This window comes from Agelaius tricolor, unplaced genomic scaffold (assembly GCF_023055355.1).
Source record: "Agelaius tricolor isolate 1412-34295 unplaced genomic scaffold, bAgeTri1.0.p SCAF_36, whole genome shotgun sequence".
NCBI lineage: Eukaryota > Metazoa > Chordata > Aves > Passeriformes > Icteridae > Agelaius > Agelaius tricolor.
This window is the reverse complement of record NW_027269296.1, coordinates 1,338,248-1,363,199: the sequence shown is the minus strand read 5'-3', so window position 1 is coordinate 1,363,199 and position 24,952 is coordinate 1,338,248. Positions and strand designations below refer to the sequence as shown.

The following is a 24,952-nucleotide window of genomic DNA, read 5'->3' as shown; positions in this document are numbered from 1 at the left end:
CGTGGCTGCAGCTGTGTCCCATCCCGTGCCACCACCGTGGCCCCTCTCCGTGACACCCTGCGGGACAAACGCCACCTCCCACAGTGACCAGGAGCGACAAGAGGGACAAGAGGGACAAGGTGCCCCCCGAGCCAGCCCAGCCCAGCTCCCTCCTTCCCCAGTGCAGCTGCAGACTGGGAGGACTGGGGCTGGAGGCCGGTTCTGGCAGCCGGGGCCGCTGTCTTTGCCGGCAGATGGCCCTGTGACACCGCGACAGCGCAGCCCGGCTGGCCCCACCCGTGCCAAGGCAGCCCTGGGGGCACCCACCCGGCCTCGCACCCGCAGCCCCCCGAGCTGGGGGAGGCTCCCGCAGGGCAGGACCCCGTGCCAGCCCCTGGGTGACACAGCCCCCATCCCCAGGGTGTCCTCAGGGTGGCTCCGATCGGTTCCCTGGGGTTTGGTGTCCTGCCAGCCCGCTCCTTCCCGCCGCCTTTCCCGCCTGGCCCAGGGCAGGAACGGGCACTGTGACCCCCCCTCTCTGTCCTGCCTGTCCGGGGGGGTGACAATGGCACCCCACGGGTGACACCACAGCCCCAGAGCCTCGGCTCTGGCAGGCTCTGCCTCAGTTTCCCCGCTGCCCCCCGTGCATGCTGGGGGCACATGGGCAGCGTCCCTGAGATGGAATTCCTCAGGGTGCCGCCATGGGGACCTCAAACCTCCATGGACCCCCTCCCCAGCCCCAGGGCTGCCCAGAGGGGACAGAGAGGAGGGGGGACAGCCCCCAGCCCCTTGGGCAGCGGCATTTCCCGGGATTGGTGCCAGGATCCTGCCGTGCCCGGCCGGCTTTGCCGCCAAACGCGCCGAGCTCCCGCGCGGGGCGGGACAGGGACACGGCTCTTGCACAACCCCGGCCAACAGCTCCTTTTATTTTTAGCCTCTTGCGACATTTGGCTTTGCCACAGCCACCTGAAATGCTGCCAAGGCATCGGATGGGCCACGGGCTCCCCAGAGCCCTGCCCTGCTCCCGAGCTGCTCCACGCTCGTGCCTCAGTTTCCCCGTGAGTTCCTTTGACCCACTGGCCCTGTGGTGGCAGCGGTGCCAGCCAAGCCCTGCTGAGCCCAAATGGAGCCCAAGGGGTCCCATTAAATCCCCCCTCAGGACAAGGATCCCACCCGGGAGCTGAGGACGGGGCCAGGACAGGCTCTGTGGTGGCTGCAGCTGCTGCGTGTCTGCAGGAGCTGCTGTCCCCAAGTGACACCGTCCCCCAGATGGTCCCTGGCCCATCCCAGGAGTGTCCCTGCAGCGTGGGAACCGGGCTGGGAAGAGGCAGGACAGCGTCACCACGCGGGACCCGCCACCAGGATGCTTTAAAGCCACCAGAGGGTGTGGGCACAGACACCAGCTGGTCACCGGTGCTGGGAGAAGGTGGCAGCTGTGTCCCAGTGTCCCTGTGCCGGTCAGGCCCTGGCACAGAGCCCATAACATCCCCCCTGTGGTGCCCCTTGCTTGTGAGGGGAGAGATGAGGCCAAATTCGTGCCACATCCCAGCCCTGACTGTCCCCAAGGTGGCATTTTCAGGGCAGAGCAGGTGGCATGTGCCACCCTGGCAAAGGGCAGCACTGCACGGGCGAGGCTTTTCCTGTGGGAGCATTTCAGAGCCAAAACCGGGTGAGAAAAGGGAACCAAAGGGGATGTACAACACCCTGACCATCAGAGCTCAGAGCTCTGGGGACAGTGCCACCCATGAGGGCAGCAGTCAGGGCTGGAGCCCTGGCAGGGGCTGCTGGAGGCAGCACACAGCGGGATGCAGATCAGGAGGTGCTGCCCGTGCACCTCTCACTGCTGGACACGAGGATTTGAGTCCCCCTGGAGCCCTGGATCTGCCTCTGCTCTGCCTGGCACCCAGACTGCCAGCACCGTGTCAAAATGGCAGTGTCCAAGGGAGGGGACTGCCCCGGGGACAGGCAGCGCCACCACCGGGATGGTGCCTGCTCAGCAAGGACAGGGAGCTCCCCCAGCTCAGGCTCTCGGCTCCATGCTCAGCCAGACCAGGGTGCCGAGGGCTTTAATTGATGGCGAGCCAAGCCACGCCGGGGCTGTTTTCTAATCCCAGTGTAATTAATGACCTTATCTTTGGCCAAAGCCATTTAGATTAAGTGGCTGGTGTGATGGGCTCGGCGGCTCCGGCTGCACAGATGGAAGAGCCGCGTTTGTCTGGGGATTAGCGGAGGGCAGATGGAGTGAAGTGCCATTCCCCACTCCCAAACCTCCCGGCACTGACAGCAGCCTGAAACCTGAGACCACAACTTTCTCAGCGAGCCCTGGCTGGGACTGGCGAGCGATTCCTGCATTGTTTGTCCCTTCTGCAGGGCCCAGAGCAGCAGGAGCTGCTGCCAGCACCAAGAACTGGCGTGACCCTGCCAGGAGCTGCATCCCAGCCCCTGCCTGGAGACCTGCAAACAACAGAGGCACAACGCACCGAGAGTGACCTCCCTTGGAGAGCAACCCCCGGCAGGAATGCTGCCCTGGCTCTGCCCAAATCAACTGCTCTCAATGGCAGCCCCCAGCTCTCCAAGGAAGAAATCCCACCTGTATTGTGGTGCTGATGGGATCAGGGCAGGTGTCCGTCCTCCACTGCATGGACAGGGAAGTGTGGCACACCCTGCTCACCTGGAACACCTGGGAACCAAGCCTGGGAGCCCCTGCCTCCCCCTGCTCAGCACAGCCCATCCCAAACAGGCTCCTGAAGAGAACAGGCTGCTGGGGAAGAGGAATAACACGAATCTGTGGGGATAACAAAGTTCATATTAAACCGATTAAGGATATTTAATCCACCTCTAACAGTATGGACATCTGACTGCACTCAGGAGCCAGAGCAGATAATCCCAGCCCTCCTTCCCAGTGCTGCCCCAGTGATCCCAGCCTGGCCTGGGGAGATGACTCAACATCTCAGAGCTGTCTGTCACAAACCAGCTCAGCACACGGGCCTGCACTCCCAGCTCACACTTCAGGCTGGGAGAACACAATTCCATGCCACGACCTCGTGCCCATGTGCTCCAGCACTGGGCTGAGCCCACATCCTTGCGTTGAGTCAGCATGGATGGCAAACAAGTCTGGGCTGGAGAAGAGGCTCAGCTGGCACTGCACAGACCCAGCAGCACCGCAGTGCCCAGCATTCCAAAGCTGGTGCCCAGCTCTGCCCAGTGCCAAATTCCCAGCTCTTTCCTGCACATGAGCTCCCACAGCTCGAGGCAGGCACCCCACGGGGCCCTGCAGGAATAATTCCACTCTGAGGAACACAAACTGGAGGTTTAATCTAATCCCCACCAAAGCAGGAATCTCCAGAGCCCACGCCGGCAAATCCACCCACGCAGCTCTTCCCCGGCAGGATGAGCCCTGGCTCTTGCCACATGGCACAGCCCAAGGAAAAACTTGTGCTCTACCAACCCTCAAACCCTCCTGACTCTGAATTTGCCAGGAGAATCCCAAAGGCTGTCCTGGTTTCACCAGAGCAGCATTCCAGGCACAAATGGCACTCACATCCTCCAGGAACAACAGTGGGACACCAACTGCCTGGCGGACACAGCACCAGGAATTTGCTGCTCAGTAGCTTTGGATTCAAATTCAGGGCTGGTTCCCAGTGCCAAACCACAGTGTAACCCCCCGGGAATTCTGCCTTAACTAGGACAGGCTCATCTGTTGCAAACTCGATGAGATCATTTCCAAGTTCCTGTTTAACAGGTGCCAGGCTCCTCCTGCACCTGCTGTGTGCACAGGGCTCCCTGCCCCCACCAGGCTGGGAACATCTGCTCAGCTCCCTCAGGAGATGTGGAAAAGGTGACTGGGAGAAGGAACCAGATCTCCTGCCCTGTGCCCAGAGCAGGGAACATGGGCCAGGTAGAATCAGAGAGCAAGGAAACCGCGCTTGTTAACAGGGAGGGGAACCCACAATAATCCTGCAACTTTATTTGCATGTAAAAGAACCAAAAAAAAAAAATCCTCTCCACAATAAAGGCAGGCAGAGCTCGCTCAGCTCCGGAGCTGCACCCCCGGCCAAGCTGGAGGAGTCGGGGTATTTCTGTCTCTGAGATCCACACAACCACAGAGCAGCAGCTCAGCCATTCCAAGGATGCAGCTCTGGCAGGAATTCACACTTTGCATGGGAGGAGGCTCCCAGCAGCCTTGCCCCGGGGCCCAGCCCGTTCCAGGCAGGGCTGGGGGAGCATGGGAACACAGCGGGATGAGGCCACATGAAGAGGATCCCATGCAGCCTTTGCCGTCACACACCTGCCTCACCCCCCAAAAAAATGACTCAGCTCCTTGGTTCAAGGCTGCCCAGCACTAAGCAGCTTCCTCTCCATGCAGGTGGATGCACAGCTGCTCCCTTTTCCAGGCCTAAGGCACAGGCAGGCTGCCATCCTCGTCCGAGCTCTCTGTGTCCCCACTGTCCCCCACAGTCCCTCCGGCACGGCCGGACGCCTCCAGCTTCCTCTTCTTCTTCAGGTGGTGCAGGTGGGATTTGGAACGTGTGTGAGCTGGAGGAAGAGGCAAACAGAGCCTTTAATCTGTGGAATTTGGAGGAGGAAACAGCCAAACCCCCCACGCAGGGCAGAGCACCCTCCCTTCCCAGCACAATTCACTCCCAGAGAAAAGCGAATTCCCAAACCCTGCCCTGGCTGCTCCTCTGGACACTTCCAGGCCAAACTATCAGGGCTCAGAAGAGGACAAAGGAAGAACTGAGAGAGGGAAAAATCCTGGTTCTGTGTGGGCAGAAGATTCCAGGCTGTCACTGCCAGCCTCTCCAGGGAAGAGGGAATGTGTTTCCCAAGAGGTGGCACTTTGCAGGCTGCAGGTGAGGTTGGGCAACTCCCTGTTTGCTCCCCATGGAGAGCTGCCAGGATCATTTGTAGGACTGGATCCCTGCACCACAGCACTGGGAAGATGCTGTGCATCCTACAGGGCAGCCAGGGAAAAGCCTGGAGCAGAATTAAACTTCTGGATAACTCCAGGGCAGCGCCCCAGCCATGAGAGCACTGCAGCAGGAGTCAGATGGGAACAGAGGGGTAATCCCAGGGATTCAGCTTGGAGCAGCAGGAGCTGCATTTCTCCATGAAATCACATCCTTAAGGACAGCCAAACCTCCTTATCAGCGGTTTTATCTCAGGGGAGGCTTTGTCTGACCATCTTGGCAGGGTGGTTTTGCCTTTTCCAAGAGATCAGAGCAGCAATTAAAGCACAAACTTTTCAAGCAGGGCCTTAATTAAATGAGGGTATGTGCTCTGCTGAATCAAGGCCCTCAGGTGTTTTCCAGCCATTCTTTTTCTGCCAAAGGATGAAATCACATGCAAAGCAGCTGCTTTATCACAATGCTGGAGGGTCACCCTCACCCTGAGATAAAGTCTCACCTCCTGCAATTTGTCACAAGCAACACCAAAGCTACAGTGGCTGAGGAAGTGCCAATTGCTGCTGCTGTCTGGGAGTTGTGCTCTTGAAGTCCATATAAATTGTAAAATCAGATACAATTTTAAAATCCCCCAGAGCCAGCAGGGTGCTGGGAAGCACTTCCAAAAACTCTCTGTCACCTCTCCTAAGAAAACAGACCAGAGTGCAGATCCACCCAGCTCCCACCACTGTTTTCACCTTCCTTTTTGTCCATTTTGCAGGTACAAGTAACACCCAGGCTTTGGAGCATTTTTCTCCCACCATCTGTGGCTCTGAGCCCAGTTCAGCTGGATACAGAGAATAACAGCTGGTCTTGGCTGAGGGAGGCACTGTCACCATTGACTGGTGTCTGGGGTGACATCCCTAAGGACATGGAGGCATTTGGGGGGACCCCAAGGAGCTCCCACTGAGTCACAGAACTTTCTGGACCTAAAGGATGCCAGGGGCCTGGAGAGTTTTCAGTTCTGGACAAACAGAGCTCCTTCAAAGCACCTCCTGAGACGGCTAAAATAGATAAAACAACAACTGCACTTAACTGATCTCACTGCAAGGAGCCTCCCCCAAAGAGCAGCTCCAGCCTTTGCCTTCAGCACTTCCCTACCTCAGTCAGGAATAAGCAACTCCTTCAAACCCAACAACCTGGGAAATTTATCTTTGGTTGAGTCTCATCTGCTTGTTTTGGCTGGGGCAGAGTTGATTTCCCTCACAGTAGCTGCTCTGGGGCTGTGTTTGGATTCGTGCTGAGCACAGGGTTGATAACTCGGGGATGTTTTGTTGTTGCTGGGAGCTCTGGAACTGAGTCAAGGCCTTTTCTGCTCCTCACAGCAACACAGAGGGAGCTGGGGGTGCACGGGGGGTTGGAGGGGACACAGCTGACCCCAGCTTACCCCAGGGACAGCCCAGGCCATGCAGCTCACACTTCCTGGGGGGAAGGAAAGGGGGGGACATGGGGATGATGGCATTTGTCTTCCCAACGTCGTGTCAGATGTGATGGAGCCCAGTTTTCCTGGGGATGGCTGAGCATCTGCCCAACCATGGCAAGCAGTGAATTAATTCCTAGTTTTGCTTTGCTTTCTCTATTAAACTTTAACTCAACCAACAATTTTTCTCACTTTTACCCTTGCAATTCTCTCTCCCAGAGACAGAGAGTGGGGGAGTGGCTGTGGGGGGCTCAGATGCTGGGGTTAAACCATGACCCTGCACATCCTGTATTTGGGCAACACATGGAGATTTACCAGTTTCATTTCTGCAGCAGGTTTCTCCATGACTTTTTGTTTCTGGTTCTCAGCATGAGCCTCCCAGCACAGATAAATTCACTGACTTAATCTGATTCCAGCTGAGCTCTTTTAAAGTAAGTCTATGGAAAATAGAAAATCCCTTTCTATTACAGCTAGGAATAGTTTAAAAAGAAAAAAAAAACCCACACATAAGTAGGAAATATTAGAGCTGAACTATCAGAAACATTATGAAATTTTCATTTACACAACAGAACTTTAGAGGAGAGAGATTTGCTCTGTGCTTTTTGAAGAAGCATCCACAGTGCTGTGAAGGACCACGAGCCCTGAATAAACATCAAGCTCTGAACTTGGTGCCACATACAGATCCCTGGTGTGATGCTCTCTGTGTTTTCTGGGTGCTGGGAAGGGGGGCAAGCCCAGGGAAGGAGGGAATCCTGACAGATGGCTCCTGTGGCACAGCTCCTGCAAACAACCCTTGCGAGGCCAGGATCATGAGCTGGGGGTCATCTGGCCACAGGGCAGCTGCTCCAGCAGCCCACAGAAGCTCAGCCCTCCCAGGTGCCCTCCTGTGCCCTGTGAGGGCCCTACCTGCCCACTCCCTGTCGCCGATGATGAGTCTGGCACAGAGCTCACACACGCGATGGCTCCGCTTGTTCTCCTTGTCCTGCTCCATCCTCAGGGGCTCTGCCGGGGGCTCACGGCCCTGCAGATCAAATAATGCCTCAAGCTGGGCTCTGCCACCAAAATTTGCCTGTGTTCACTTTCACAGAGTTTGGGATGGGAGCTTGGCAGACTCAGACATGGGCTGGCAAGGCAGACAGAGAGTTTTACCAAGCGCAGCACTGGGCATTGGGGAAAATGTTCAGCTGAGACAACAAATCTACTGCTGCAAGGAAATGCCAAGGTTGGGCATGTGAGCAGCCAGCCTTGCTCCAGGGACAGACTGTGTGCCAAGCCAGGGGGCCTGGAGAGCACAGAGAAGTGAGCCAGGCAAAGGCCAGCTCCCCAGTACCTGGATGAAGCTCTCCACGATCTCCAGGGCAGGTTTCAGCACATCCTCCTCCCACCGCTGCACATCAGACACCTCCAAGCCATAAACTGGGGGCACGTTGGGCCCAGGACCTACAGAAACACCACGAGGCAGCTCAGCACCAGAAACCCTCAGCACCAGAAACCCTCAGCACCCCCTTCCAGAACCCAGGGGGAGCAGAGGGATCTGCTTCTTCCTATCAGCATTCAGAAGCCAACAGCACCAGGCTGTCCAGAGCCAAAATTCCCTCCTGCAAGCAGCAGGAACACCTCAGGACTCAGGGAAGCATCTTCACAGCTGGCTGCCCTTGGGAGAATGTTCTGGAATCTGAGCATGCCAGCAGCCCATCACAACAACCACCACCTCAGCCCAGCCCTGGTGCACAGGAGGCTGGGAGGATGGAAGAGCTGGATGCAGGCACAAAGCCACCACAGCAGGCTGACAAGGAGATGCAGGCATGGAGCCTGGATGAGGGATCTGAGCGTGCAGATTCCCACTCAAGAGCTGGAACTGACTGTGCAGGGGCTGATGCTCCTGGCTCCTGGCAGGAGATGCTTTGCTGATGACAAGAGACAGGTTCACAGGCACCCCTCTGGTCTGCCCTGGCCCAATGCCAGGACACAGGGCACTGGCTGCAGCCAGGACAGGGTGGAACAGCTGCCAGCAGAGAGCACCTGCTCCCCGGGTGACCTGGCTGCTCTCCATGGCTCACCTGCCCTCCACGGGCACCTGGCTGTCCCTGCCTGGACAAAGCCATCAAAGGCTCCACGTGCCAGTCCCCAGCAGGTGCTGCTTTTATTGCTGTGCCCACAAACTCGCCCCTGACAGGCCCATCTGAAGCACACCTGCCACCAGAAAGGTGAGCTGAGCCACTCTGCCAAAACTCCTGCGCCTCCTTCAAAGTCCGTCTTTTTTTGACTCGAGTTTCTCCCTGCCTTCTCTTTATATTTTTTTTTTTTTTACTATTATTTATTTTATTGTTGTTTTGCCCCTACTGAGCACCTTTCAACAAGTGCCCGGCTCCCAGCTGCTGCTGCTGGCCCTGCTCCAAGGCTGGGGCTGGGATGGGGAAGTCCTGCTGGCTCCCTGCCACCACCCAGAGCACGGCCACGGGGCTGCTGCTCCTAATCTGGAGGGCAGCTGTCAAATGGGCTTTGCTCCCTGCCAGGAGCATGTGTGGGTGCGTGGGGACCCCCTCCCTGAGCCCCTCAGGAACATTTGGCAGGATAAGCTGCAGGGATGTTTGTGACCATCATCATCATCATCATCTAACAGTGCCTGACACGGGGCTGAGCCTCTGCTTGGGATTTATCCCTCCTGATGGCTGGGAGGGGATGGGGTCCAGGGGCACAGGAGACAGAGCTGGCTCTTGAGTGTCTGGGATGAGAGGCTGTGGGCAGGACACATCTCAGGAGGGGCAGGAGATCCTGCCCAGACACATCTCAGGAGGGGCAGGAGATCCACTCTGCAACCCAAACCAGTGGGAAAGGCAGAGCCTTGTGGGTGGATGGGGACACTGGATGGCTCCTGGAGGGTCTGGTTGGGAGCCCCAAAGCCCCAGAGTCCCCGGTGGAGCTGAGATGGGGCATGAGGAGAGCTGGGAGCAGAGGACTCACGTTTCAGGAAGCGGTTCCGGACCCATTTGTTCTGCCTCCGGGCGTATCTCTTGGTCACCTGCTTCAGGGCCTGGATCCCTTTGGAACAGGGGATTAAACAGGAGGAAAAAAAAACCCAAAGGTCAGTGAGAAGAGACTGTCAGCTCCAGGGGAGGGAAATCACACAAGAAAGAAGTTTGTGCTGGGTGGCACCATCAGAATTATTTTTACTGTCAGTCTGGGGTCTGTGCCTGCACTGAGAAGAGGCTGGACAAGGTATCCCAAATATCCCTGAATAAACAGAGGGTGCAAAGAGCCCAAACCCTCCACCCTGAAGCTTTAGCAGGTAGGACAACCTGTTCAAGTGCTGCACTGCTCTCATAATGCCCAATTCTCTGCACAATGGAGCCCAGGACTGCTCATCCCACCCAGCAGAGGATGATTTACCACTCTACAACTGCTCAATATTTAGTACCAGGCTTATCAAATCCCTCCTAATCGTCTCCTGAGCAGACACAACAAGTTCCTTCTGCATCAAACTTGTTTTCAAGCCTTTTATCATTTCTGTGGTTTCTTCAGTCTCTTCTTCCACACTGAACCCTCCTTGGCACGGATGGACTTGGCCTGGACCCTCCCTGTGTGGAGAGCAGCTCCCCTCCAACATCAGCCCAGACATTCCAGAATAACACAGCACCAAAGGCTGCATCCCTGCTGACTGATCCCCACATTCCTCACCACCACAGAGCTGCTGACATGCTGAGTTCTGCTTCATTCCTCTTTTCCAGCCCTGCTCTCCACAGCATTCACACCCCAGCTGGGATCCCATCGCCCAAGTGGACCTGCTCCAGATCCCAGGTCACCTGTACCCTGTGCACCCTGCAAGGAGGCCTGAGGGGAGGGAAGGGCTGCTCTGGGTGTGCCCAGAGATGCTCTCCAATCACTGGAAAATGAGTCCCTGCCCCTCTGGGCTGGCAGAAGTGGGAAATGCAGAGAGAAAGGTGCAGCTGGGGCTGCGACTTTGGTTTAGAGCACCTGGTGGTGTCACCTGGAGCTTTGTGGGGCACACGGGGTGCTGCCCTCACCTTTCTCCAGCAGCAGGGCACTGGTCTCGGGTGAGCAATTCCCTTCACTGACGAGGTACTCGTGGAATTCCTTGAAGCCAATGGACTGGAAGATGCCGTGCTGGTAATCCTGCCTGGAGAAGAACCACAGGGAGTTGGTTTCTCTCACAGTGGGAGACCTCCAGAGGGAGGAGCAGAGAGGATCTGGCTGCTCACCCACCGGTTCTCTGCCACCTTCTGCTGGTTGTAGCGGCGGTGGAAGTCCCGCAGCTCCTCCAGCAGCCCTGCAGCCACCATGTCATCCACCCTCTTGTCCAGCCGTGCATCCAGAGCTGCAGGAGGACAGCAGGACATGGCTGAGCTGCAGGGAGCCATGTCCTGGGGGGCTGCACAGCCTGCCAGGACAGGAGTCAGCACTGCCAGGCTGCTGCTCCACCTGAGGAAGGCAGAGCCTGGCAGTTCTCTGTCACACCCACTGCTGCCAGAGGAATTGCTGCCTTCTCCAGGGAGGAGGCTGGGGCAGGAGCAGGGAGTCAGCCCTTCCTCAGCCAGCCAGGAGCCCGCTCTCACCTGCCTGGTCTGCGTGGAGCCACAGGATGCAGGAATGTGGGTATTTCAGGGGCCCACCTAAGGGCCCCCCGCCTTCCTCCTCCTGCTGCTGGTGCAGGATTTGACTGTGGGGGATCCCCGTCTCTTCAAACACTTGGAGGCTCCTGGAAGCAGAGGCACACAGAGCTCAGAGGCTGGGTGAGAACCAGCGTTCCCATTCCCCCAGCAGCCCCGGGGGCTCCGGCAGAGGGAACCGCAGACACTCGCCGAGATCCAACCCTCTCATGTGGGGGGAGGGCAGGTCCCAGCCCCGTCCCGTGCCCGGTATCCACGCACACCCAGGTCCTGGGGGTGCAGCGCTGGCACCCGAGGAGCCCAGAGCACAGCCACCCACTCCTGCCTGGCACAGGGACAAGTCCTGCAGGGGACAGGGATCTGGCTCCAGCCCTGCCCTTTCCAGCCAGGCAGGGCTGCAGGGACGGCACCAGCGCTGAGATGCTGCTGTGGAGCTTTGCCCAGCCCAGGCAGGGAGGGAGCTGTGCTGGTGCCCCACCCTCCATGCCCCTGCACCGTGCGAATGGGGTGGGCGGTGTTCTGCTCCCCGGGGCCAGGGCTCGGCTGGGACGGAGCAGCAAGCCTGGTCTTGCTGCCGTGCTGTTCCCACAGAGCTCAGCTATGTAACTCAGCCAGCAGGGCAGCTTGCTCTTTAAATAGCTCCAGACAAACCCTCTGCTGCTGGGGCACGGAGCAGGAGCAGCCCCAGAGCACAGCCCAGCACCCCAGAGGCAGCTCAGGCTGGGGCTGTGTGGCCAAAGGGCTCAGATCCCACAGAGTACCCAGCACCAAGAACCCAGGAGCACCCACTGGGGTGGGAATGCTCATCCTGCCGTGCTCCCAGGCACACAATTCCCTCAGGAAGGGCTGAGGGGTGCTCACCTGGCCACCTTGCGCTTGTCGTGGGGGTGCAGCTTGGCCGCCATCTCCGGGTCCACCTGGCTCAGGCGCCGATGGAGCTCAGCACTGTCCAGCTGCTCCAGCTCCACTTTCCTGTCACTGTCCGGCCTGGGGGCACTGCTGGCCTTCTCCTGTGGGGCACAGGACAGCCCTGAACCAAGCAACACGATCCCTCAGAGCCATGGGGTGAAGGAGGGGCTTTAGGGTCTCCTTGCCGCTCTCCAGCAGGGACAGCACCGTGCCAAATTGCAGGAAGCATGCCCTAAACATGGATTCATCCTTTCCCAAAGGGATTCACAGCCCCCCACAGTACCTTGGTGTTGATAAGGACCTTCCAGAGCAGGGACTCAATGTAGTAGTTGGTTCCTCCCACAACTATGGGGATCTTGTCCCGGGCAAAGATATCTTCAATGTGCCAGAGTCAAGGAGCAGAAGCAGAGATCAGAGCAGGGGGGGAAGGCTGTGGGAGCAGCAGGCTGGGGCTCAGATCCCACTCTCCCAGCCTCAGGGAACCAGTAAGGCTGCAGGACAGGGTTAGAGGTGTCCCTCATCTCTCATTGCTCTCTGTCAGCTCCAGAACTCAGGGACACCCCAGGATTGCCAGGGAGGACAACACTCAGCACAGATCTTCCCTGGGCTGTCCTGAGGATTAGCTGGGCAAAAGAAGCCCCAAGTCCCTCTCACCAGCAGAATCCTCTGGAAAAATAGAGGGATGTGGAGAGCCCAAACATGCATCCCTCTGGCCATGGAGGGGGGAAGCCCATTCCTGCTCAGCCAGGCAGGCTGCAGCATGACAGGATATCAGAGGCACAGCTTTGTCCCTGAAATCCACCACGGTGTAGTTGGAGACGAGGGGATCCACAAAGCTGATCATGTGGTGTCTGCAGAGACGCTGCTCCTGAGGGGAAACCTTGTTGGTGATGATGTCCAAGCCCTTGTACACCTGGGGAAGAGAAGAGCCTGTCCTTCACCTCTGTGTCCTGTGAGACCTGCACTGACCCCTTCCCCCTGTGCCAGTCACCCCTCCCTGGGGCAGCACAGGCAGGGCACAGCAGGGGCACGTGCCACGTTCAGGCAGGGCAGCAGGAATCCTGCCAACACCTGCTCCTGCCAGGGCCAAGCTGCCTCTCTCTGCTGTTTGTTCCTGCCCACAGCAGATGAACCGTGGAGCCCAACCGCTCGTGACTGCTTTCCTGCTTTGATACAACTCTGTCATTAGGGCTGGGAGGGCTGACTGAGCTCTTGGACGGTGCAGCCAGAGCCTTGGCAGTGTCACCAGCCTGGCACAGAGCTCCAGAATTAGGGCCTCCAAGCTGCCACCCCCTCATCTGCTGCTGCAGCTAAAAGCTCAGGTGTGCTGTTCTCCTTGTGGGGACAAGGATCACTGCTGCCTGCAACACAGAGCAGATTCCAGGCAGGAGAAATGAGGACAGCTCCTCACCCTGCTTCCCATGCAAACACAACCCTCCTCAGCACTGGCAGCTCACAGTGGGGCACATAAAGCCTCTGTGTCCAGCCCAGCTCTGTGCTGTGCCCAGGATTGAGCAGGAGGTGGCAAAGGAGGTGCTTTGGAAGGATGTGTTTCGTTCTCAGAGCCTTCCTGCTTAAGAGAAGTCTCCCAGCATGGGATAAACCGGGATGATGGGGAAAAGGGCTGGAAATGGCTGTGCTCATTTCCTCCTCCATCCCCCCCAGAAACCACCCCAGCCAGACTACAAGAAATAAATTTCCCCTTAATCCCCTCTGAGAAGCTGCCGAGCCTCCTGCTGCAGCGTGGCCTCCCACCCACTGCTCCCCTGGTCCCAGACAGGAGGACAAGGTGACACAGAGGTGACCCACGGGCACCAGGCACAGAGGGATGAGGTTAGTGGAGCAGGGAAGCCCAAGCCCTGCCTGGAGCAGTCATGCGAGGAGCTGCTGGAGCTGCTGAACCAGCTCTGCTCCCACCTTGCTCAACTGCAGCCCTGGGAGAGCCAGGGCTGGCTCCTGCTCCCATCCCAAAAGGCTCCCCCGGGGGGCAGGAAGCGAGGGGGAGAGGGAGGGCAACCAAAGCCTGCAGAAAGGCAGCTGCCCCAGGGGATGGTGAGCAGGCAGGCCGGGCCCACAGGCAGCTCTGCCAACGTGCCCCGTGGCTGCGGGCAGCTTATTGATCCCTGGGCTGGCAGCTCCATTCAACACGGGCTCCAGCCGGCACAGAAAGGCTTTGAATTCAGTGAGCTTTGGCTCCCTGCCTGTTCTCCCCATTTCCAACCCTCCAGCTCCTCCAATTCCCACTGCCTGCCTGCAACCCCAGTGAGCACAGAGGGCTGACAGGCTGCTCAGAGTCAGCCAGCAGCTCCCAGTGCCCTGCACGGGCACATCCAGGATACAGAACTCAGGCTGCCATCCCCAGCTTCTCCTGGAGATTAAACACCGAGAGCTCCTGGAATATCTGGCAACAAGGGGAGGAATGCAGTGTCAGTGTGTGGGCTGGGAGGAAACAAAGGCAGCCTTTTACACACAGGCAGTAAGCCCCGAGAAGGTTTCCACCAGCTGGCTGTCGGCAGGGCCTCGCACCGAGACGTCCTCCTGACACTCATTTCTATTTTCAGCCAGCGGCTCAGATAAGCCTTTGTTGCTTTCTAAGGCCCCAAAACAGATTAGCAGCAGCCTGGAGCAGCCGGGCTTCGAGACACACGGAGCACAAGGCAGCACTAAAGATGCTTAGCCTTGAGGGCGTCCTCCCACCTCTGCGCTGAGCCCCCGTGCTGGGCTGGGAGGGCAGAGCTGCCCCTCTGGAAAAGGTGGGGAAACTGAGGCAGGACGCGTAAATCCCCATGATTTTTAGGATCTGCAGGCCTGGGAAGGGTAGGTTCTCCCAAATCTTTGTTCTGGCACTAGTATCTACGGCCAGGAAAACATCAGGATTTCACAGGGGCCATGCTGGAGAGGGGCATGGAGGACCCAAACCAAGGAGAGTACGATTGACTCCCTGCCCTGATTCCTGCAAAGGCTCTGGAGATGTCCTGACTGCACACACTGACTGGCAAGCGTGTGCTACAGCAACTGCATCACCACTCCCAAGGGACAGTGGGATCCAGACGGGACACTGGAATCTAGAAGGCACAGTGGGATCATGAGTGGATGGGGCCCTCAAGCTGGCACAGGGATCCTTGCATGTTCACTGCCAGGAATGAAGAAATGAAGAAACACGACTGGCTTCACCCTGCCTGGCTCTCCAAGGAATTATTTACTCCTCAACCAAACTCACTGGGATGACAAACAGCAACAGAAAGGACAAAAAGAAAGATTAAGAGGCCAGCAGATTAACCAGAGCTCCTGAGCTGCAAGCAGGCAGCAGTTAAGTCTGTAATTTGAGCACAGCGACTCAGAGCCATGACGAAAACACCCTGGAGATGGATAGAGGGGTGCCTGTGTGTGGGAACAGGTGGGCTCGGGGCTCCCCAGCCCCTTCCCCGGCCTGGCTCCCGCTCCAGCAGCTGCCCAAAACACTGCCAGCATTTGTCAGCGCTGCTCAGAGCCCGGCAATGAATGCACAGAGGGGGCTGAGGGCGACACGGTCGCTGGCAGCTGTCAATCCCCGACCAGCAATGGGATTTCCAAACCCTGGCGAGTCTCCTGCGAGGACAGCAGAGCCAGCCCTGCGTGGCAGGGGGACGGGGCACGGGGAACAAAGGCAGAGAGAAAGGAGCCCCGGCTGGGGGGCACCGGGGGCTGCCCCGCCTCGGCAGCACGCTGCATTACGGGATAAAGCAGCCGAGCTGCTGGGCCCTGGCTCCACAGTCACGCTAGAATGAGATTAAAAGGAAAGCAGGACAAGAGCCACTGGAGCCTGGATGCCTTCGGGCGCCTGCAGCAGGGTCCTCCCCACACTGCCTGCATTCCCATGGTGGGCCCTGAAAGGAGCAGGGCACAGAACGCACGCTCCGAAACATCCACGAGCAGGGATGCAGCTCCTAAATATCCACCAGGGGCAATTCAGCTCCTAAATATCCACCAGTGGCAATTCAGCTCCTAAATATCCACGAGCAGGGATTCAGCTCCGAAACATCCACCAGGAGATTCAGCTCCTGAATATCCACCAGTGGGGATTCAGCTCTAAACATCCACCAGCGGGGATTCAGCTCTAAACATCCACCAGCGGGGATTCAGCTCCTAAATATCCACCAGCAGACATTTAGGAGGCTCCAGACACACCTGCAGAGCTCAGGATGCAGCAGCAGCCTCGTGGCCACAGCATGGCCCAAGCCAGCAGCCACCTCTGCAATATTAAAGATGGGCAAAGCTCCTGCTCTTCACGTTTTGCCCTCTCAGGATTTCAGTTCAGCTCAGGCCTCACTCTTTCCCCAAGAGCTTAAGGGAAATATTCCAAGAAATTACTTTCTGATTGCTTGTCCCAAATTCAGGAGAGTGAGGTTTTAAATTTAGCTCAGTGGGACACAAAGAGTGACCAGGAAACAGGGAGGTGGGCACAGGATAGTGGGAGTTGATCTCTGAGCAGCACAAAGGGTGTTGCTGGCAGAAAACACTTTTTTATGTAGAATAATAAACACATTTAACATTAAACTTGATGGAAAGTTCACACCCTATAGGAAGAGAACAGTGAAAGTGTGAATCAGTAAGGAAAATATTTTGCTAAGCAACAGCAAAATTGTTATTCTTGTGGTGGCTGAAATGTCCATCCTGTGGCAAAGCTCTTGTAGCTGAACAAAATTAAGACCAAAAAAAAAGAGTTTTGGCTCCTTGCTGTTGATTTATCCCAACCACACAACTGATATATTCCACACTGCTGCTTGCAGTGAGAGATGAGACCACAGACACTGTCACTGGCAAGGAGAAAGTATAATTTTTAACACTCTTCCCCAAATCTCTTGGTGTCCCTTTGCTGATGCCAGAGGACACCACCCTGTGTGTTGCTCACTACCAAGTTACTCCAGCTGCTGCCTCCCCTTACTCAACCCTTTACACCTCCCTGCAGCTTCTGGTGGGTTAAAATTAAAACACCTTCGCTCTGGTTTCATGCCAAAAGGTGAATTTATTGGGGATGGGGGGGCTTAAACAAACACTTTGAACAAACTCCGCATTTTTGGTTGTGTTCAGAGCCCACAGGGCAGGGAGGGGACACAGAGGCACTGCCACAGTAACCAAACAACTGCCCAGTGGGATGGGCACTGGGACTGGGGAACTGGGGACAGGACAGGGACACTGGGACAGGGACACTGGACCTGGCACAGGGGCACCAGGATGGGTTTCAGGGCTGGGACAGAGGCACTGGGGACAGGACAGGGATACAGGGACAGGAGCACCGGGAACAGGGCAGGGACACCGGGACAGGGGCACTGGGACAGGGACATTGGAGCTGAGACAGAGGCACCAGGATGGGTTCCAGGGCTGGGACGGGGGCACCGGGAACAGGACAGGGACACTGGGAATAGGACGGGGATATGGGGACAGGGACACTGGGACAGGACAGGGATACGGGCACAGGGACACTGGGACAGGACAGCGACACCGGGAGCGCATTCAACAGGCAGCCTCCATCCCGTGGGCCCTCCCCTACCCGCACCTGGACACGGGGCCCGGAGGAACCGGAGGGAACCTGCCCGGAGCCTCCGGGACTGAGCTTTTCCAGGCCCCGACCGGGCCCTGCTGCCCCTCCAGGCCCAGCTCGGACTTTCCCCGGTACAGCCCGGGCGGGCCCCGGTGCAGGCCAGGAGGCCCCGGTACAGGCCGGACCTCCCCCGGTAGAGCTCAGACCCCTCCCGGTAGAGCTCAGAGCCCTCCCGGTACAGCTCGGAGCCCTCCCGGTACAGCTCGGAGCCCTCCCGGTGCAGCCCAGGCCGCCCCCGGTACAGGCCGGGAGGCCCCGGTACAGGCCGGACCTCCCCCGGTAGAGCTCGGAGCCCTCCTGGTGCAGCCCCGGCCGCCCCCGGTAGAGGCCAAGCCGCCTCCCAACCCCCGGCCCAGGCCCAGGCCCCACCGGGCTCCGGTCGCGGCTCCTCCCGGCCCAGGCCCGGCCGCGGCCTCCCCGGTGCCCGGCGCCGGCCGTACCTGCATGGAGTCGGCGCTGACGATCTCCCCGCCGAGGCGCAGCCCGAGCTGCAGCGCCAGCGCCGATTTCCCGGTGCCGGTGGCGCCCAGGATCACCACGAGCGGCCGCGGCGGCCGCGGGGCCCGGCCCAGGCACAGCGCTGCCGCCGCCGCCATGGCCCGGCCGGGGACGGGCACGGGCGGGACGGGGGCGGGCCGGGGCCGGGGCCGGGGCCGGGGCCGGGGCCGGGGCCGCCCGCGGGGAGGACGGGGCCGGGCCCCGAGCTCCGTGCGCCGCTGCCCGCCCGGGATCCTCTCCCCCCCAGCCCCCTCCGTGTCCCTGTGTGTCCCCCCCACTCCGTGCCCCGGGTCCCCACAGCCAGCCCGGTCCCCTCGCGGTGTCCCGGGTGCCCAAACCCATCCCCAGTCCCGCGGGCCCTTTTCGGGTCCCCCGTTACCGCCCCAACCCTCTCACGCCCTTGCCCAGGCGTGGGGCTCTGGCCCGTGGTCCCTTTTACAGGAGCGAATGGGAAGGATGCTGTTGCCATAGCAACGGGGCAAAGCGATGGGGAGCGGGGCTGTTGCCATAGCAACGGGGCAGAGTAGGATGATGCGCGGGGGCTGCTGCCATGGCAACGGAGAGGAGCGTGTTGCCGTGGCGACCGCAGCTTCCACGGAGGCTCGTCCTTCCCATCGCCACGGCAACAGGAGGGGATGGGGAGCGGGGCCGCTGTCCCCGTGGCAACAGAGGGGAGGGAAAAGGGGAGGCCGTTGCCAAGGCACCTCCGCGGTGCTGCTCTCCCTGGCAACACACATCCCTCGCCATGGCAACAGGGAGAGGGAGGCTGCGGGCCAGGGGGGTGCGGGCAGGCGGCCCCCCTCGGCAGGGAAGGGATTATCGCCGCCTCGGGAAACTGTCCTAAAAATTTGCCAGCCCAGGCGTGAAGGCAGCATCGTGCCCACAACACCCCCGGGCCAGCACAGGGATGGGAGGGAAGATGTGGTGGGCAAGCAGAAGTGGTATGGGGGGTACAGCAAAGAGCAGGGTGTCAGCAGGGCAGGGTGCATTAAAAAAATAACTAATTCAGGCCCTGGCAGTGCCGACTTGTGATGATTGCAGCTGACACTCACAAATTGCAGTGCTGAACAGGCGAGAAGGAAAGCCCTGTGTGCTTATTTTCTTCACAGCACTGTCAGTCTCCTTCCCTCATCCTGACCGTGACAATATGAGAGGAGACACGTGCTCCAGTAACCAGGGAAGCTTCAGGTAGATGCACATGAATGCAGGCTTTAGGCAGGAGAACTCAAAGGTGTTTACAAACTGCAACTCAATTCTTCAGTTTGGTTTGGGCTTTGGGGCCATCTCCTGCTCAGGCTCAGGCTGCGGATCTGCTCATCACTTCCAAGAAAGATAATTAATGATTTAAACTTCCTAGGCACCTTCAGCACAAAAAGAAATTTCAGGAGGGTCACCTTGAGCTGAGAAAAGAGGAGAGACTGCGAGTGTGAGTGTCACAAAACCACAACAGAAATAACCGTTCGAGGGGCTGGTGCATCTGGGCTGTGTCTCCTGCGCATGGGCGAGGTGTCAGATTTAGGTCACCCCGCTCCCTGGTTAAGCTGTGGGTCATGGGAGCACCTTTTAATGCAGCTCTGAAAGGCTGTGACACCGTGTGATGCAACACAGAGTGTGAAACGCTGCTGGCAACGAAGGGGATGGGTGTTTAAGGGCTTCTGTGTGGCACCATTGCTGTTTAAGGCTGGTTTTCCCTCCGGTGATCGAGGCTCCAGCAGCAGCTCCTGGCTCCTGAGTCCTCAGCAGTAACATAATCCCACATCCCTCCTGCATTTAGAGTAAGACTTTTGCTGCCAGGACAAAGGAAACCCAAACGTGTCAGGTTTGGGGGCAGCAGGGAGAACACACATATATATAATTTCATCCACTTGGCAGATCTGGGATGTGGAGCTCTCTGGAAGCGAGTGGATTGCATTCCCCACTCCCTATAGGGTTACTGCCAGACACAGCCCCAGCCCCTGACCCGTGGGGCAGTGATCACCCCACACCCCCTGCCCCAAACCCCATTAGGGGGGGTTTACAGTTACATCAAAGCCTTCTCCCAGCCCAGCCTGGGCTCTCTGCCCTTCCTTGCCACTAAAACCACTTGAAAGGAGGAAAAATAATCCAGGTGATTCATTTCCCTGGCCCCACCACCACGACCACTTCTTCTTCAAGCGCTGGGAGAAAACCAGGACAAAGAGCTCAGTCTTGATGCAGCTGAGCCTTGGGGAAAAAATAGATTCATTAATTTTTATTAATGTCCAGGATACCCCAAAAGCCAGGAGCCAGAGCAGCCCCCCCCCACCAGGAGCACTAAGGTGATGCATGGAAACCCACAGCATGGAAAAAGCCAACCCAGGCTGTTGCAAACTTATTTATTTATGAAGTATGAGGTAATGAAGAAAGTGCTAAATCCAACCAGTGTTAACTCTAACAGTTCTCAGCAGGTCAGCAGGGACCCCAGGGTGCCATCCTGCGGGACCACCCCTGCCAGCACCCATGGGAGGGGACAGGGGACTCTGCCACCCCCAGACTGGGCAGCAGGAGGGCACAGACAGGGCAGGCAGAGCAGCCCCCTGCAAAACCCGGAGCTTTGCTGGGGATTTTAAGTGGCTGCTGGTGAAAGAGAACTCACAAAGGTGGGAAAAGGGATCACAAGGATGCTCACAAGGATGGGAAAGGGATAAAATTCCCTGTTATTGCAAATGGGTGGTTTGGAGAGCTGCAAGGGGGTGAATGGCCTCTGCAAGGACTCAGCTCAAGGGTCCAGCAGGAACCAGCCCCTTCCTGATCTCCCTAAAGTGCAGCAGGACTGAGCCCTCCCCCACAGCAGGAAATCCCCCTTAAAAAAAAAAAAAAGTTTTTATATATTTATATATATATAAAAAAGCAAACTCTTTACCAAATACTTCTCAAAAAGTGGTACAAAAATACAGTATAAAAACACAGCCTCCAGTATAAGACTCGCAGTTACAGCAGCAGAGTTTCTAGAACATAAAATCCAGGACCAGCTACTGCGTGAAGTGACACAAGGAAGTGAGGTACGGTCCAGCCGAGCAAGGGGGCGAGAGGCACATCCTGCCATCGCCACCTCCATGGGATCTCTCCAGAGGTGAGCCCCGTGCTGGGCTCTGAGTCTGCCCTGCTTCCAGGAGCCAAGACAGACGTGGTTGCTTGGGGTTTTTAGGGCTGGTGGGTGCCCAGGGGTAGCTCCCAGCGATGCTGTCAGTGGCAGAGGCTGCTGGAGAGGGGGAATAAATCTGAGCTCTTGAACTGGAGCAGTCACTGAGGAAGCTTCACAGCAGGGACAAGGGAAATCTCAGAACAGCCAGTGCCAGGAACCAACCCCAGGTAGGTGACACTGTTGGGGTCTCTGCTGTGGACCCATTCCCACAACCACTGCCACGTGCTCCAGCCCCTAGGGCCAACAACTCCACAAGCAACCAGAAAATAAAAAAAAAAAAAAATGTGCAAATTGAGAAGGAGCTGGGGGTTTGTGGGGACCAGGATGGGGGGCACACGGCATGCTAGTGCCCCTTAAGGTGAGCAATCCTTTTGAGCAGCTGGGTCTGGCGCAGCTGCAGCTGCCGCTTCTCTGCCGCCATCCTCCTCTCGGCGCTGATGAGGGACTGCAGGTACTCGGAGGATTTGCTCAGGATCACCACTTTGGGGGTCTTGGGGCAGCTGGCCAGCCCGGGCACCTGGTCCCGCAGGGCCAGGAAGCGCGAGCGGAGGTCGTTGCGCCGCTTGCGCTCCAGGTAGTTGTGGTTTTTCCTCTTGGCCACGTCCTCGCTGTCCGAGCCGGGGCTGCTGCTGGGTTTTGGCAAGCCAGGCTCAGGCAGGGGCACAGGGGGGGTTGGCTCCACGTTGCTGGGTGGTTCATCCTCCTCCTGCTCCTGCTGGGGGGACTCGGGAGGCGGGCAGGGGTCTGGGGGCGAGCGGGCGGCGTAGTTGTGCTGCTGCTGGTGGACAGAGATGTGGAAACGCTTCATGCAGGGGTCCAGGGGGTCGGCACGGAGCGTGATGGTGACTGGCTTCCTCAGGCTGAGAGATTGCCTCTTGTCCACCGTCACCACGTCGATCTCTTCACCTTCTGCTCCCGCGGAAAAGAAAGAACAAAACTCCATCAGATGGGAACGCCCTGTCACCCTTTGTCACCTTTCCACAGCTCCCTGGAAAATGTCCCCACTAAAGTTTGCTCATGCAGTGAAACCTCCAGAAGCCTTCTCCCAGCCCAGCCTGGGCTCTCTGCCCTTCCTTGCCACTAAAACGACTAAAAAGGAGGAAAAATAGAAATCCAGGAGGGATTGAGTGATTTAAGTGCCCCTTCAATACCATCATGTGGGAAGGAGTGGAATTCCCTCCCTGTTTCATGCACTTGGTCCCCCAAAAATGGACTGGGAGGCTTTAATTCCGCCTCACTTCAGCACCAGGAGCAACATGTGTTCATCATAAAGGATCATCAGGAAAGAAACACCCGAGCCCTCCCGCGAGGTGGGGGGAAGCTGGAGGAGCAGGATGCTGGGACAGCCTAGTTCCAAAGTTCATCCCGGTCGGGTGCTTTCATGGCCCATTGGAATTGTAAATGAGGGATATAAGGGCAGCAGTACCCTTTGTTCCCCTCGGCTGCAGCTTCCCACCTCGGTGACTTGTTACTTTTCACAAGTGATAAAGCCCATTCAGCCCCGGCTTCCCGGGGACAGAGGGGACAATTCCCCACTGTGCAGGGAGGGAGCGAGAGGTGAAGAGGTCCCTACAGCAGACTCTGAACCTCAAAGGCATCTCAAGCCCAGAAACAGAAAGACCTAAATAAAGCATAATTGGTCCCATTCTGCCTGTTGGCACTGCTGTTGTCCCATCCCAGCAAAGCCCAGTGGCTTTGGGGACAGCGAGGTGAGCAGGCTCCAGACACATCCGCTGTGATTGCCCTCACTTTAGGGGATGGGCCTCCAGTTTTTTTCCTTAGTTTTGAGGGGGGTAAACACAGACACTTGCAAAACGTTGAGATGCTCAAACCCTCACCAACATCGTGGGCAGAGGCCTGGCCCCACTCCCCTGCGAGGGTGCCAGCTCTGGGCTTCTGATAGCGACCCCAGCCGATGCCCCGAACCCTCCAGGCTTTGGGGTTCAGCCCAGGAAGCCCAAACCCCCCGATACTGGAGCTCCTGGGCTTGGGGACACTCATCAGTGTCACAACCCGCGAGGTCCCAGCCCCGTACACACACACACGCTCATTAATAAAACTCAGACCGCCTAGCCCCGCCTCCCGCAGCCTCCCATTGGCTGTCCCACGGGGCCGGCCGGCTGTTCTGCCACCCCATTGGTCCGTGCTCCCGTCCATCAGCGCGGCCCCTCTCATTGTTTGCAATCTGTTGCTTTTTGTTCGGCGCCCACGTGGCGCGGCCGGACCCCTCCGGGACCCCCGCGGTACCGGGACCCCAGCGGCATCCCCGCGGCCCCCGAAGGCCCCCGCACATTTGGGTTAAGCCTCTTAACGCCCGCGACCTGGCTTACAGTTCCCGGGCTACTAATGGCATTAAGCCCCGCGCCGTGACTCACCGGCGCAGGTGGCGGCCACCGGCAGATTTATTAACGGGGTCACGGCACCGCGGCAGCGCTCCCACGGCACCTCCGAGCCAGCCCGGCCTCCGCGGGAGCCACGGAAACAACGCACGGGCCCCGGCGGGGCTGCGGGGTCGCGCAGAGCCGCAGGGTGTTTGCAAATAAACACCGAAAATTGGCGTGAGATTGAGAGATGCGGGGCAGCGGCACCGCACTGCCCTTGTGGGGGGGTTTGGGGGTATCCCCGTCCCAGCGGGACCCCCGTGTGAACACCGGCACGCTCCCCACGCGGGACAGACGGACAGACGCGCCCCGGGGCTGGGCTGGGACGCGCCGCAACCGGGGCGGCTGTTCCTGCCCGTCCGACCGAGCCGCCGCCCCGGGGGACGCGCCGCTGCTCCCAAACCTGCTGCCCACAGGGCACAGTTTGCCTTTTGTCCCGAGGGAAGCCCGTCCCGGGTGGGCCGTGGGAGGAAGAAGAGGGAGCGGGCGAATTCCCGGGCCGAGCAGAGCGCGGTGCGGCGCTCGGAGCCCCAAACTTCGCACGGCGAGATGCAAACTTGCCCTTCAACCTCCCCACGAGGTTTCCGTGGGGCCGGGACGAGGGAAAGGGAGCAGCAGAGTCCCACGCAAGAGCCGGAGGGAGCTCCGCGCACCCTCCCGAGGGGGACGGGGGATCGCGGAGCAGAAACGCCGCGGGAAAGGGGAACAGCCGAGCCCGCTTTGTTCGTGGGGCCGGGACCGGGGCTCGCTCGGAGTCTCAACAAAGGCGCAGCCCGGCTGGGAGGCTCCCTGCACACACATGTGCGGACACGCGTGTTCCCCGCGCCGGGCTCCAGCTCCGTCCCTTACCGGAATCGCTCTGGCCCTCGGATCCCGAGGATGCGGGGATCTTGCTCTCGGCCAGCGGGCAGAGGAAGACGGCGGCGGGATCCACGCACTCGCTGACGGAGCTGCTGAAGCCAAAATCCTGCGCGAAGGACGGCTTGTGCGGCGTGGCCCTCTGCGTGCCCGTGGAAAGTTTCTCTGTCATCGCCTTCTCCAGCCTCTCCCGCGCTGAGAAACCGCTCCACATGCAATCCTTGAGGATGAAAGCGCTCAGGTTCCCGAAGATCTGCCCCGTCCCTATGAGATACTCCGGCTCTTCCCCGGCGAGGCAGTACCGGGAGAGCCATCCCGGGCGCTCCTCCGCCACCGAGCATCCCCCCTTGTCCCCGGGGGTGCCCAGCGGGGACAGCGGGGGCGTGGGGACCAGCTCGAACTTCTTCCAGATGTCCTCGCTGGGCGCCGTGGAGCGGTGGAAATCCTCCTGGGCGTCGTGATCGTAGAAGTAGTGCTGGTACGAGTCAAACTCCATCGCGGCTCACGGGGAAAGGGGGCGGCCGACACAAGAGCGGGCGCTCAGAAGAGGGGCAGCCCCAGGGATGAGGGGGGACCCCCACCCCGGCGCCAG

At 58.8% G+C, this 24,952-nt stretch overlaps 2 protein-coding genes and 1 long non-coding RNA gene across 5 annotated transcripts; all 3 read right to left on the bottom strand.

Annotated features, from left to right (window-relative positions):
• Positions 1-3,920: 3,920 nt before the first annotated feature.
• On the bottom strand, positions 3,921-18,288 carry TRIT1 (tRNA isopentenyltransferase 1). 3 transcript variants are annotated; one of them, XM_071453518.1, is made up of 11 exons: positions 17,901-18,288; positions 12,645-12,792; positions 12,163-12,254; positions 11,832-11,980; positions 10,917-11,059; positions 10,567-10,741; positions 10,368-10,480; positions 9,307-9,384; positions 7,673-7,782; positions 7,249-7,363; positions 3,921-4,515 (listed from the first exon to the last, which is right to left on the bottom strand). In XM_071453518.1, exons 1-11 carry the CDS (start codon positions 18,054-18,056, stop codon positions 4,376-4,378), a joined length of 1,419 nt encoding a protein of 472 aa, XP_071309619.1. In that variant the 5' UTR covers positions 18,057-18,288; the 3' UTR covers positions 3,921-4,375. The 3 variants fall into 3 exon arrangements, 2 of the variants coding, with proteins under 2 accessions (XP_071309619.1, XP_071309618.1); XM_071453517.1 differs by having other exon boundaries at positions 10,567-10,678; positions 17,901-18,145; XR_011683565.1 differs by lacking the exon at positions 3,921-4,515 and having other exon boundaries at positions 9,307-9,376; positions 17,901-18,174.
• LOC139603077 (uncharacterized) lies at positions 16,865-17,891 on the bottom strand. The gene is made up of 2 exons (XR_011683566.1): positions 17,308-17,891; positions 16,865-17,274 (listed from the first exon to the last, which is right to left on the bottom strand). It is a non-coding gene; the product is annotated as an uncharacterized lncRNA (long non-coding RNA).
• Positions 18,289-20,334: 2,046 nt separating the features above from the next.
• On the bottom strand, positions 20,335-24,952 carry MYCL (MYCL proto-oncogene, bHLH transcription factor). The gene is made up of 2 exons (XM_071453352.1): positions 24,352-24,952; positions 20,335-22,030 (listed from the first exon to the last, which is right to left on the bottom strand). Exons 1-2 carry the CDS (start codon positions 24,854-24,856, stop codon positions 21,465-21,467), a joined length of 1,071 nt encoding a protein of 356 aa, XP_071309453.1. The 5' UTR covers positions 24,857-24,952; the 3' UTR covers positions 20,335-21,464.

What these genes read in the sequence shown, in the direction of transcription:
- TRIT1 (XM_071453518.1), bottom strand. Translation starts at nt 18,056, where the DNA reads ATGGCGGCGGCGGCAGCGCTGTGCCTGGGCCGGGCCCCGCGGCCGCCG. An exon ending in TCAGCGCCGACTCCATGCAG is followed by an intron (nt 12,793 to 17,900) that starts GTACGGCCGGCG and finishes TCTCTTCCCCAG; the next exon opens with GTGTACAAGGGCTTGGACAT. An exon ending in TCGTGGAGAGCTTCATCCAG is followed by an intron (nt 7,364 to 7,672) that starts GTACTGGGGAGC and finishes TTTGATCTGCAG; the next exon opens with GGCCGTGAGCCCCCGGCAGA.
- MYCL (XM_071453352.1), bottom strand. Translation starts at nt 24,856, where the DNA reads ATGGAGTTTGACTCGTACCAGCACTACTTCTACGATCACGACGCCCAG. An exon ending in CGAGGGCCAGAGCGATTCCG is followed by an intron (nt 22,031 to 24,351) that starts GTAAGGGACGGA and finishes CCGCGGGAGCAG; the next exon opens with AAGGTGAAGAGATCGACGTG.